Raw genomic sequence first — 13417 nt, forward strand, 5'->3', positions numbered from 1 at the left:
ACTGTTCTACCTAGCTATGCCTGTTGTGTTGTGTTATGTTGTATGGTATGAAATTGTATGGCAGTCTGAGACAGAGTTGAACTAGATGATAATAATTATTTATTGTTATTATTGTCATCAAAAGTCATAATTATTGCTATTATAATAATATTAATAATGAGACATACCATAGATAATTGTTTCTATAGTAATAATTATTATAATTAATAATTGTTATAATAAAAGTAACAACAATTATTATAGTTAATGATTATTTTCATAATAATGACAATTATTATTATGAGTAATAATGACTCCATTAATAATTATTATTACTGTAATAATAGCAATAACAATTATTATAGTTAGTAAGAATTATACTAATAATTATGGTTAAAATTATTGTTTTAACAATAGTAACAATTATTATAGTTAACAATTATAATTGTTGTTGCCATAATAATAATAGCAATGATTATAGTTAACAATGTTGTTATTTCTATTATTCTTATAATTATACTAAGAACAGTGGCAGTTTCTTACTAAGGAAAATGGATGTAATATGGAAAATGAGATAAATATCAGTTAAGTTCTTTTAACACACACACACACACACTCTTACATCCTACTCTCTAAAAGGACACTATTTGGGGAAGAGGTTTTCAGCTGCCATTTTTTGCAGCTTGCCAACTGGATAGAAAACCATTAACTGATTTGCATTCTTAGTTTATATTCTAGAAGCTAAGACATAATACTTGTTTAATGAAAATTTCCCCTCTTATTTTTTAGCTCAACAGAATTCACCAAAAATCCATGAAGGCTGGTGGGCATATAAGGAGGTGGTCCAAGGGAGTTTTGTTCCAGGTAAGCACATTTGAAATATTTACTTCTCTCTAAATGTGGGGTGAGGGAGCTTTGCATAGAGGTTCTTAATCTCAGAATTTCTGAAATGTTACAGATTTACCTAGTTCATTACAAAACACTATCTTGCGGGCCACTAGGCTTTTCCACAAGGAGAAAGTGCATAGATGAATGGCATTATCATTATTCTATAGTTTTCAACCTGAAATTTCATATCATCTTAACCAGAATGTTCCTTTAAATGCAAACCTATAATTACAAGACCATTTCTATTGCTATGGAGAAGTTGCAGGGAAGATGCTTAGAAATATGCTTGGCTGGTATTTGGCTCAGAGATATTAAAGAATCTCTATGTTAATGAAACAAGGAATGGGTGAAGGCTGAACTTAGAGAAGGATCTTGCTGATCTGTGTGCTGCCAATAATATCACTTCAATAGAAAGAAAGGCTGGACATATAACTGAATTAAGGAACCTGCCAAACCCTTGATAAAAACAAGAGGTGGGATAGATGGAAGCAGCATGGGGAGAAAGGAAAGAATATCATAGATTGGCTAGATCTTGGTACAGACAAAGTACAATTTGCCTTGCATTTGAAAATGAGAAAGAAGAAGGAGAGGCAAGCACTGGTTTTAGCCTTCACAAGTAAGGAAACATCTTGATAAAGGTAGCTATGCATCTGATACTGGAATCATTGAGAAACTCAAAAGAATTAGAAAGTTGTTAGCATTATAGAGAAAATGGAATAAGTAATCAATCCCAAGAGAAAAATGTTGTGTGAATTTTAGTAGCTGGCCTTTCTTCTAAGAGAGTTCCTGAAAGTTTATAGCAAATGAAGTTTCTGACCACTATTTTTTCTTGTGTGAAGCTGAGAATTTTTTAGGAACTTTGCACAGTTAAAACTTCATATTTTAATGATGTTAAGATGACAAAATCTTTCTAAAAGGAAAATATTTCAATAGTCTTGGAATCAGTGAGATTCATTTAGTTGCCCGAAGGTACCCTTCTTCCTCACTCCCTTTTCCCATTTCCTTATATGGGTTGTCCTTCTCCTTTAGAATGTAGACTCTTTCAGAGCAGAGATCATCTTGCTTATTTTTGCAACCCCAGCACTTAACACAGTGCCTGGTACATAATAAACATTTTTAATAAATGTTATCTATATATTTGTTTGTCTACCTATCCATCCATCTCTCTATTCCCTAGAATTATAAAAGATTAATTTTCATCTATGGTTCATCCCTTCTAAGGAAAGCATGTATTCTGGGGAGACTAAAGAGCATAAGCACCTTACTTTTAAGGGGGAAAAATAAAACTACCTGTACTACAACAAAAAAAGTAGGAGATGATTTAAATTTTAGAATGATTTACCTATGGGTTCCATTATTTATTTTTTTAAATCTCTTACCTCCTGTCCTAGAATCAATATGAAGTATTGGTATCAAGAGAGAAACCCAGTAAGGGCTAAGCAACTGGAATTAATTAACATTGCCAGGGTTTCACAAGTAAGAGGTGTTTGAAGCTAAATCTGAACCCAGGACACGCTATGTCCAGGCTTGACTCTTTAACCACCGAGCCACCTAGCTGCCCCTAATGGGTTCCTTTAACTGTGCAGTTTAATTAGATTTTGATATATAAATTTCATTTTACTCACTTTACCTATTTTCCCCAGGAAGGCAACTCTGTAGAAAGTTCCTTGTTCATTGCCCTCTAGATCAGTGGTTCTCAACCTTTCTAATGCCATGACCCTGCAGTACAGTTCCTCATGGTTGCAGTGACCCCAAACCAAAAATTTATTTTGGTGGCTGCTTCAAAACTGTAATTTTGCTACAGTTATGATTTGGAATATAAATACCTGATATGCATTATGTATTCTCATTGCTACAAATTGAGAGGTTGAGAATTGCTGCTCTAGACCATGATCTCTCATGTATGTAAAACAAGGGTCCCCAAACTTTTTACACAGGGGGCCAGTTTACTGTCCCTCAGACCATTGGAGGGCCAGACTATAAAAACCTAACCCTAACCCTAACCCTAAATTCATGCAGCATACAAGTATACCTTGTTCTAAGGCACCATGGAAAGGATTATGTCACCAGAAGTAGTACTGAATGTGAGCGCTTTGTGGTGCCACCACATACAGTGCTCCTCTCACTGACCACCAATGAAAGAGGTGCCCCTTCTGGAAGTGAGGTGGGGGCTGAATACATGGCCTTAGGCAGCCTCATGTGGCCTGTAGGCCATAGTTTGGGGACCCCTGATGTAAAATGATTGGGAAATGGGGCATTCTCTTTAAATATTCTGATTTAGTTTATAGAGTCCACCCATATACCTTCAACAATGTTCAAATAAACAGAATATCCTGAGATATCTAATGCTCAAAAGGTAATTTCATCTTACTTTGATGACTCAAGCTGTCAATCAACAGTCACTTATTAAGCATTTGCTATGTGACAAGTACTGTTCTAGGTAAAAGAGTAACAAAGTCAAAAATAAAACACACCTTGCACTAAAGGATCAGAGAGACAACATGTACAAATATAAGTATAAGAGATGGTTAAAAGAAGGAAAGCACTTGTACTTGAGGATATCATAGCTTTAGGGTAAGTTGGGACCTTACGTACCATGGGACCATCAGCTCCAACCTTTTAGTTGGAGGAAGGAAGGAAGGAAACCAAATCATTTGTCTAAACTCTATAAGGTAATATTTGAACTTGGGTCTTCTTGAATCCAAGTCTAATATTGTATTTCATTGTGTCATCTCTCAAATAGGCAAGGATTTATGTAGAATGTGGTACTTGAATTGTATCTTATGTGGAGAGAGGATTTCTGTGAAGCTGACATGAAGAATGAATGCATTCTGAGCATGGGGCATGACCTGTACAAAGACACAGAAAATCATGTGTAAAGAGCAGATAGAAGTCCAGAGTGTTTGGATCATAGAAAGTTGGAAGAAGAGTAATATAAGATACAACTATAAAAATGGATTGAGGCAAGGACATAAAGGACTTTAAGTACTTTTATTTGAATAATTAGGGAGGCACTCAAATTGATTAGGGAGGAAATTGAAAATGGTAAGAGCCAAATATGAGGAAGACTGTTTTGGCAGCAATGTGTAAGATTGATTGGAAAAGGAAAGACCAATTAGGAGGCCATTGTAATTATGTAGACAAGAGGTGATGATGACCCAAACTATGGTGGTGGTTATGTGAAGCAGAAACACAAAAACTTGATTCATCAGAAACTGTGTGTCTCAGGGTTGGGGTTTGGGACTTTATTTTAGAATTTGGAAAAGGAGCTAGGGATATATTTGGTGATGGGTGTGAGGAAAAGGAGGCATTTTTCAGCACTCAATCTCAATTAAGTGTCAAGTGAACTGTTTGTTTTGTTTAAGAAAGACTCTTAAAACCTTGAAATAAGTTGAGAATTGAAAATGGAAAGTGGGAAAGAGAGAAAGGAACTAGTATCTCCTTTCCCCCCATTAACATCCCAGTATAAAGAGTCTTGACAGGCAATTACTATGATGTGGAGCATTTCTCTTTGAGCTCTAGAGGTACCTGTCAAGTGTGTTTATGGAAATGGGGAATTGAGTTGTGCTAATGGAAAGCAGAGCCTCACAGAAAGCTTGTGACCAGGGGGTATGCCCCCACTTTGCACTTCCATGAGATAGAGGGGGAATGAATCTGTTGACCCTTTTTACAGATGTTAAATGGCAAGTCCTCCAGTCTGCAAGCCCATTTCTTTTGGATAAGGGAAGCAAGAAGTAATTTGAATGGACTTCCTGACTTTATTGTTGTTTGATCAACTAGTCTAGTCTCTGAACCAGGACCACTGTTTACTTCAGGATAGTCATAGACTTTTCAGAGCATGAAAGGAGCCACAAAAGTTCAGCTTTTAGTCCATCCATTCATGTCAAGGCAGAGGTTATGCCTAAAATCAGTCTCACAATTGAGAAATTTCTTGTTTTATTCCTTTTCAGAAGGACATTCTACAATCTTCTCTCAGTTCCTTATTCACTTCCAAGATTCTCCCCCAATCAATCAGGAAGCATTTATTAAGGTCTTACTGTATGCTGAAGATTTCCAAGATGAAAGAAAACTAGTCCCTGCCCTCAAGGAATCTATATCCCATCAGATAGGACCACATGAACATCTATGCATAAACAAATTATATAAAAAGGAATGCAAGTTAATAAGGGATGGTAACTAGCATCTTTGGAGGATGGACCTGGTTTCCGGAAAGAGGTAGTGCTTGATTGTAGTTCTGAAGAAAACTAAAGGTGCTAAGAAACAGAGCATGTTGAGTTTGAGCTCTTTCCCAAACATCCAATTTGAAATGACCAATAGGCAGCTGATGATACAGAACTAAAGGGTAGAGAAGATATTGGGAATGGATATATAGATTTGAGAATCATTTGGATATAGATGATAATTAAGCCCTTACTAACTGAAAAGATATTATATAAAGGACGAGTCACTAACAATATGCTTGTCATCTGAAACTTGGCCTAGTTAAATTTAGGGAAACTTATCCATAAGTTGACTTCAGAGTGATAACATTTTTTATCCTTTGCAATTTTGAAGCATAATCTACTAAGGTATAGTTGGGGTTTCATTATGCATCATTGGAAAGAGTGGTACAATTCATGAAATAAAAAAAATCCTTGTAGAGGAAGATCTTATAAGCCTTGTAAGAGTCCTATGATATGGCTAAGACAAAGATTGTATTCTCCCTATTTTATTGATGAAATAACAGAGGTTACTTATTATTAGGTGATTTACTAAAGATCCCAAAGATTTAAAATAGCTTAGCCAGAAATTAAACCATTGACTCCAAGTCTCTCTGCAACTTTTGCTGTACTATATTGACTCTTATCATGCCAAGAAGTTTTCCAATGTGATAAAAAACTCCAGACCCAATATCTATGAAGTGAAAATTTTCCTTGACTTAATTTATCCAAATTGAATGATAATTCACTTTCCCTTTTAACATTATCTTCCTGAAGTGAGTTTTAATAATTCATTCTTTAAATACTTATCTTCTGTCTTAGAATTAATACTAAATATTAGTTCCAAATCAGAATAGTGGTAAGGGCTAGATAACTGTGGTTAAGTGACTTGCTCAGGAAGTGTCTGAGGTCAGATTAGAACCCAGAACCTCCCATCTCCAGTTAGCTCTCTTTCCACTGATTCTCATAGCTGCCTCTAATTTGGATAATTCATTAAAAATATTCCTTAGGGAATGACTGACTAGTTATTGGAAGAATAATTCAAATTACCTAAATGAATTGTTTTGTATGAACGTGTCTTTGAACAGTCTCAAAAGTCTTAACTTATACTTCAGATCTGAAGGAAAATAAATCTCAAGACTAATCAGCTGCACTAATGGCTATAGACAATCCTCAGCTATTAAATAGAAGTTATTCTTGGAGTGATTTTTTTACATATGCTATTTCCAAAACTGATTTAAAAATAGGGTCTCTTTAATACCTTGGTCATAGTAGTTGAGAAGATCAAGAGAAAGACATCTTCTTCAAAACCAATGGTCTTGTTCAAATTTTAATTTTATTTTTATTATTATAATTAATTGATATCAGAGGATCTTATTTCAAAGTCCACTTCCCATTCTAACTCCCTAGATCTCAATTACATTATTTGTAAAATGTTGGGGTTGGGCTAAATGGCCTCTGACAGCCTTCTAATTATTCTAGATTTATAATCCTCTTCTCTATCCTTCATTCCTGAATCCCAGTGAACGATTATTATTTGAAGTGACTATTTTGATAAAGATTATAGAAGTATAAAAATAGGTCTAATAATCAGTAGTTGAAATTTTATCCTATAATTCTATTACAACATACAAGCTGCAGCAAAGTAATTTTTTTCCTAAGAGGCAAAATTATTTTATCATCTTTGAGATAACCCTTTTTTGTGAATACTCCTGGATATCTTCTCATGATTTCCATAGTCTTACAGGTTATTAAAATATTTAGAAACTTGAGATGTTCTTATTAGGCATTTGAGTTTATATAGTTAGTGGCTAAAATATTGGTCACAACCAAAAATTGCCATCAGGTAAAGTATCTGACCCAGATGGGCACTTGTATACTTTTTTTATGTTTAACATCTCCCCATATTATTCCATGTTAAGGAATTCCATAAATATACTAGTCTGATGACCTCTTCTATGATTTCCAATACATTCTGATCAAAGGGATAGAGTTGTAAGGGGAGCTGGGTGATCCTTCTAAGGGGAAGACTGGGCAAAACCTCATCATATTCCATATACTTCAAGCTGTGCTCTAGTGAATCATAGAGGCACAGGTGAGGACCTCTGTCAATATTCAATTTCTGATTTAAAAGGTTCCTTTGATCTTACTTCTCACAGTTGGATTCTATTTCTGGTGTTTTGGCAAATATTTCATTCTTTATAGTCATGCTTCATATAATAGGAGTTTTCAAAACATTAAAATGTGTGTGGATGGAATACATTGAATCATAGCATATTAGAGTTAGAAGAGACTTTAGGGATCATTTACTCCAATCTCCCTCATTTTTCAGAGGCATAAACTAAAGGCTAAAGAAGGCAAATAGCTTGTCAATGATCATACAGCAAATTTGTTAAAATCAAGATTCAAACCCAAGACTTTTGACTCCAAATATCACACTGTAGAAGTCATTAAGTTGTTTCTTTAGGGAGAAAGGATTTTAAGAACATCAAGTTCCAAATGAGAAAATGAATTAACAAATGTCAAAGCACTCTGGAAATTGAAGTCCTATCCTAGAAAGGAGATAAAACCTCCTGTGTGAGGACCAATCTTGTTTAGGTGAGGCTGATCACCAATTTGACTACAGGTGAGGAAATTTTTTAACTTCAGTAACTCTGAAATTGATTCTATCAAGTTACTGAGAAAATGTGATCTGTGTTGATGGAAGGAATTCCCTTTATTGGGCATCCTTGGGGGGTTTAAAAAGTGCATTTATATAAGACAATTTGTTTTTTTTTCAATGTTTTCCCAAAAGTGGTGTATGCTTATACTCTGACCCCTCCACAGTAATTCGACCACTCATGCTATTCATTCATTCAATCAGCTAGTCAACAAGTATTTAAGGAATTATTGTGTACCTTGTATTTTATTCAATCCCTAGGAAATAAAAAGTTAATTAAGACATAGGCCTTGTCTTAATCTTGTTTGGATCATTAAAACTCAACTAATGTTGATTTGGAGAAGTTTTCAGGAATATATTTATTAGCATGAAGGAATTTTGAAAAATCATCTCTCTGATATATAGAATATATTTTATATATATGTAAAATAGATAATATATGTATAATGTCATAATATATAATGTATATAGTAATATAATATAGGTAATAAAATAGATATAAATATCATTGCATTATGTTATCAACCAGAAAAATTGAACAAAGTTGCATCTAAATTATAGTACACAGTTTCTCTTTGGAGAGCAAAACAAAGGAATGGCTTCCAATATGCCTAAAGATAATAAGGGACATAATTTCATGAGATATTTTTGTCTTCACATATCACGGTACTAATAAGTACAACCATTAAAATGATTGCAATTTGTGTACCAGTATTGGTTTGATGAGGATGAAGAAGTAGAGAAATTCTATGAAGAAATTAATAACACCTTCCAGATCAAATAACTATAGACTTTGATGTTTGTTGACTTCAGTAAAAAGGTGGGAAAAAGCGAGAATAGAGAGAAATTTGGGAAAGCATAGTTCAAGAATAAAAATGACCCCAAACCCATCAATGACACAGAGGCTATGCCTTTTTAAAAAATACATTTAAAAATACATATATTTTTTCATATCACCTACATTTCCCAATATATCCCTTCCTCTGACCAATAACAGAGGAACAACAATTATATTAAATAAAAAAAGAGAGGGGGAAAAATCAGTAAAGCAAATGTAACCAACACATTGAAAAAGTATACCATTTACCTTGCTGAATTGCTTGTCAGGTATTGATCACCATGGTTGTTCCAAGGAAGACCAGTCTACAAGACTATACCACCCTATTTAGTTCTTTAAGACTGGAGGGCAAGGACTGGGCAAATGGGACTAAGTAACTTGCCCAGGGTCACATGGCTAGGAAGTAGCAAAGGTCAGAATTGAACCCAGGCTCTCCAGACTACAGGACGGGCACTTTATCCACTGTGCTTCCTAGCTGCTCTTGCCCTATTTATTTCTTAGCTTCATTGGGACACTCCCTGTTTTTATCACAGTGTAATTTGCTAGAGTTTCAGGGTTCTTCCCAGATCATTATAGCTGGTCTAGAATGGTCTCAGGTCACATAGAATCCTCATTGGATATCATTGTGACAGTTTTTTTTTTTGCCACCTCTTCACCTTTACAAGATAGGTAAAGTTTGGAGGGGTTCATTGTCATCATCATCAGTAGTGATCCTGGCATTAGTAGTAATAGTAGTAGTGATTGTGGTCATAGCAGTGATTTCAAAAAAAATCATTCTTATCTTGCGAATCAGGTAGAAATGATCCTGGAAGAAGCCTCTGTCTTGCTCTCATCTTTTTTAGAATTTCACGTTCTGCAAAGTTCATTTGGAAGAACAAAAGATTAAGGATGTCCAGGGAAATAATGAAAAAAAAATCAAAGGAAGGTGGTCTTGCAGTCCCAGATCTCAAACTATACTATTTAGCAGTGGTCATCAAAACAATTTGGTACTGGCTAAGAGACAGAAAGGGGGATCAGTGGAATAGGGTAAGTGGGTAAGTGACCTCAGCAAGACAGTCTATGACAAACCCAAAGACCCTAGTTGTTGGGACAAAAATCCACTATTTAATAAAAACTACTGGGAAAACTGAAAGACAGTGTGGGAAAGATTAGGATTGGATCAACACCTCACACCCTACACCAAGATAAACTCAGAATGGGTGAATGACTTGAACATAAAGAAGGAAACTATAAGTAAATTAGGTGAACACAGAATAGTATACATGTCAGACCTTTGGGAAGGGAAAGATTTTAAAACCAAGCAAGACTTAGAAAGAGTCACAAAATGTCAAATCAATAATTTTGACTACATCAAATTAAAAAGTTTTTTGTACAAACAAAACCAATGTAACTAAAATCAGAAGGGAAGCAACAAATTGGGAAACAATCTTCAAAACAAAAACCTCTGACAAAGGTCTAATTACTCAAATTTATAAAGAACTAAACCAGTTGTACAAAAAATCAAGCCATTCTCCAATTGAAAAATGGGCAAGGGACATGAATAGGCAGTTTTCAGTTAAATAAATCAAAACTATTAATAAGCACATGAAAAAGTGTTCTAAATCTCTTATAATCAGAGAGATACAAATCAAAACAACTCTAAGGTATCACCTCACACTTGGCAGATTGGCTAACATGACAGCAAAGGAAAGTAATGAATGCTGGAGGGGATGCGGCAAAGTAGATATACTAATTCATTGCTGGTGGAGTTGTGAATTAATCCAACCATTCTGGAGGGCAATTTGGAACTATGCCCAAAGGGCAATAAAAGACTGTCTTCCTTTTGATCCAGCCATAGCACTGCTGGGTTTGTACCCCAAAGAGATAATAAGGAAAAAGACTTGTGCAAGAATATTCATAGCTGCATTCTTTGTGGTGGCCAAAAATTGGAAAATGAGGGGATGCCCTTCAATTGGGGAATGTCTGAACAAATTGTGGTATCTGTTGGTGATGGAATACTATTGTGCTCAAAGGAATAATAAAGTGGAGGAATGCCATGGGGACTGGAACAACCTCCAGAAAGTGATGCAGAGGGAAAGGAGCAGAACCAGGAGAACATTGTACACAGAGACTGATACACTGTGGTACAATCGAAGGTAATGGACTTCTCCATTAGTGTCAATGCAATGTCTCTGAACAATCTGCAGGGATCTACAAAAAAAAAAAAACACTATCCACAAGCAGAGGACAAACTGTGGGAGTAAAAACAATGAGGAAAGGCAACTGCTTGACTACAGGGGTTGAGGGAATAAGATTGAAGAGAGACTCTAAATGAACACCTTAATGCAGATACCAACAACATGGAAATGGGTTCGGATCAAGGACACATGTGACACCCAGTGGAATTGTGTGTCGGCTATGGGAGGGGGAGGAGGTAAGAAAAGAAAATGATCTTTGGTAAAATGATCTTTGTCTCCAATGAATAATGTTTGAAAATGACCAAATAAAATAATTTTTAAATAAAAAAAAAAGAATTTCATGTACTGTGTACTATCACATAGGTTGGTAAAATAATTGCTTTTTGTAGGTGAATAAAAACATTAGAATATAATCTCATCTTCCATAGCCTGACTAAAAGCATCTTTAGGAAAACTAATAGCAAATAGGATGAAGGGGATGATAATGTACTTCAATGGGTTTCCACATAGTTTCTAATTTTTCTTCAATATTTTGAAAGTTTTGAAATTTTGAGTATCTGACACAACTTAAAAAAGTTGTTCTTAAGCTTTTTTGGATAAATTTTTCTTCTGAGCAACTGTGGATCACACCTTTATCTGTGATCACATTCTACTTATAGTACAGTTGAATGGTCTAGGATATTTTGAGGTCTGTTTCAGGGGGAGAATGAGATTGATTTGGCTTTTTGTTTAGGACATGTTGCTTAGTTTTCTTGCATAATTTGCATTGACCACTAAATCTAGGCACCTTAAAGATTATCCTCTTATAATTTTTTTTTGGCAATGGCCTGGTTCTGATTTGCTATGGTTAGTTCCTCCATTTCCACAAACAATCTCCATAGCTCAAACAACTGTTCAATGCTTCTTTGCTGTTGGATAGGTTCATTTCTTTATTTCATTATTTGATCTTATTAGTTTTAGCTGTACATTAACCATTCTCTATTCCATTCAGTAAGACCAGGAGCATGCATTTATTAGCCTTTACCATTGCTTGTAAGAGTCTGCAAATTATTCCAATTACTTAAGCTAGACTGTTTTTCTTATTCTTTTCTCTTTGCCTACAATTCTCCTTCCCTTACCTTCATCCTATAGTCAAATCCTGCTCTATCTCTCAATGCACTTCCACTGCTGCCATCTTAGTTTAAGTCCTAATTATCTCTTTTTTATAATATCACAATAGCTTTTTACCTGGCCTTTCTCCCTTTACTCCTTCACCTTCAAATCCATTGTATAAATTGCTTCCACATTAATGCTTCTAAAATACACTGTGATCATGTTAGCTCCCCTACTCAAACATTTTAAGTGGTCCTCTATTTCCTCTGAAGTCATTGCCAATCTCCTCAGTTTAGCAATCCAAACTTATCATCATCAACTACCAAATCACCCAATTAAACTGTATTTCCCTCTCTCTGTCTATATATACCCCTTCAATGACCTTATGTGCATGACACATCAAACTATTCACCATTCCCCAAATGAACCCTGTGTTTTTCCAGGACTGTACTTTTTTCATGCTACTGCTTTAACTTGGAAGCCCCTTCTCCCTTCTTTACCTAGTGAAATCCTACCTTCATGACTTAGCTCTAGTGCTACTGTTTGGATAAAACTTTAAAATACCTGAGGCAGAAATGACTCCTTCCTTATTTCAACTCTCTTTTCACTTTCATCCTGAAAATTGTAGTTCATGTACATATTTTTACTTCACCTGTTATTTTATGTTTTCAGTTCTGACTATTTTGGGAGTTTCCTCAGCAAAGATACTGAGAATAATTTGCTGTTTCCTTCTCCAGAGAATTTTATAGATGAGGAAACTGAGGCAAACAGGGTTAAGTTGGATTAGAACTCAAGGCTTCCAAACACCAGGCATGCCATTCATTAGTTGTTCCTTCCCTATCAGACTATATAAGATCCTAGAGAAAAGGAATTGTTTCTTATTCTTTGTTATCACCCACAGAGATTGTTCCTTGAGAGGAGCTCTATAAATATTTGACTGAATGAGTGAATGGTCTTCCTTTTCCAGTGACTTACTTGTGATCTCATTAGTCATCACCATTTGAAAAATCAGCCCCCTTCTTGTTGTTGTTTTCTAGAAGACAAAAATCCGCTCTGCAAGCCTACTTATATCCTGTTGCTATTTACTACAATTATTCTAGAAGTGCACAATAAGAATATAGTGAGTTCTGTGGATTGAATCTCCCCCTGAAGGTCTTCAGTAATTGGGGTGGACTATGTGAATGACTAGATTTTGTTTTTTGTTTTTATTATTTTTACCCAGATTGATTCTTGGCAGACTGCCTTCTGAATATGTCACGACGAAGGGAAAATACTGAGAAAAATTTAACCAGATAGCAGTTCATAGGCTGAAGGAGAGAATTTAAAGCAGTTTTCATGTTGAGGGCAGCTAGGTGGCTTAGCGGATTGAAAGCCAAGGCTACAGACAAGAAGTCTTGGGTTCAAATCTAGATTCAGACACTTCCTAGCTATGTGACCATGAACAAATCACTTAACCCCCTTACAGCTCTTCTGTCATGGAACCAATACACAGTAAGATAAAAGGGAATGCTTTAAAAAAAAAAACAATTTCTTTTCAAATAAGGCAAAAGTAAGGCTGTTTTCCTCTCTACTGCTTCCTTTATCT

At 35.2% G+C, this 13417-nt stretch overlaps 1 protein-coding gene across 3 annotated transcripts in view; it reads left to right on the forward strand.

Moving 5' to 3' along the window:
- The window catches only part of CA10 (carbonic anhydrase 10), a 732369-nt gene that overhangs the window by 125860 nt on the left and 593092 nt on the right, over positions 1–13417 (forward strand). For all 3 annotated transcript variants that reach the window (XM_001369655.4, XM_056816569.1, XM_056816570.1), the window contains exon 3: positions 769–843. In XM_001369655.4, coding sequence (XP_001369692.1) covers positions 769–843 — 75 coding nt within the window. The remainder of the gene's footprint in view (positions 1–768; positions 844–13417) is intronic.

The sequence above is a fragment of the Monodelphis domestica genome, chromosome 2 (genome assembly GCF_027887165.1).
Source record: "Monodelphis domestica isolate mMonDom1 chromosome 2, mMonDom1.pri, whole genome shotgun sequence".
In the NCBI taxonomy this organism is placed as follows: domain Eukaryota; kingdom Metazoa; phylum Chordata; class Mammalia; order Didelphimorphia; family Didelphidae; genus Monodelphis; species Monodelphis domestica.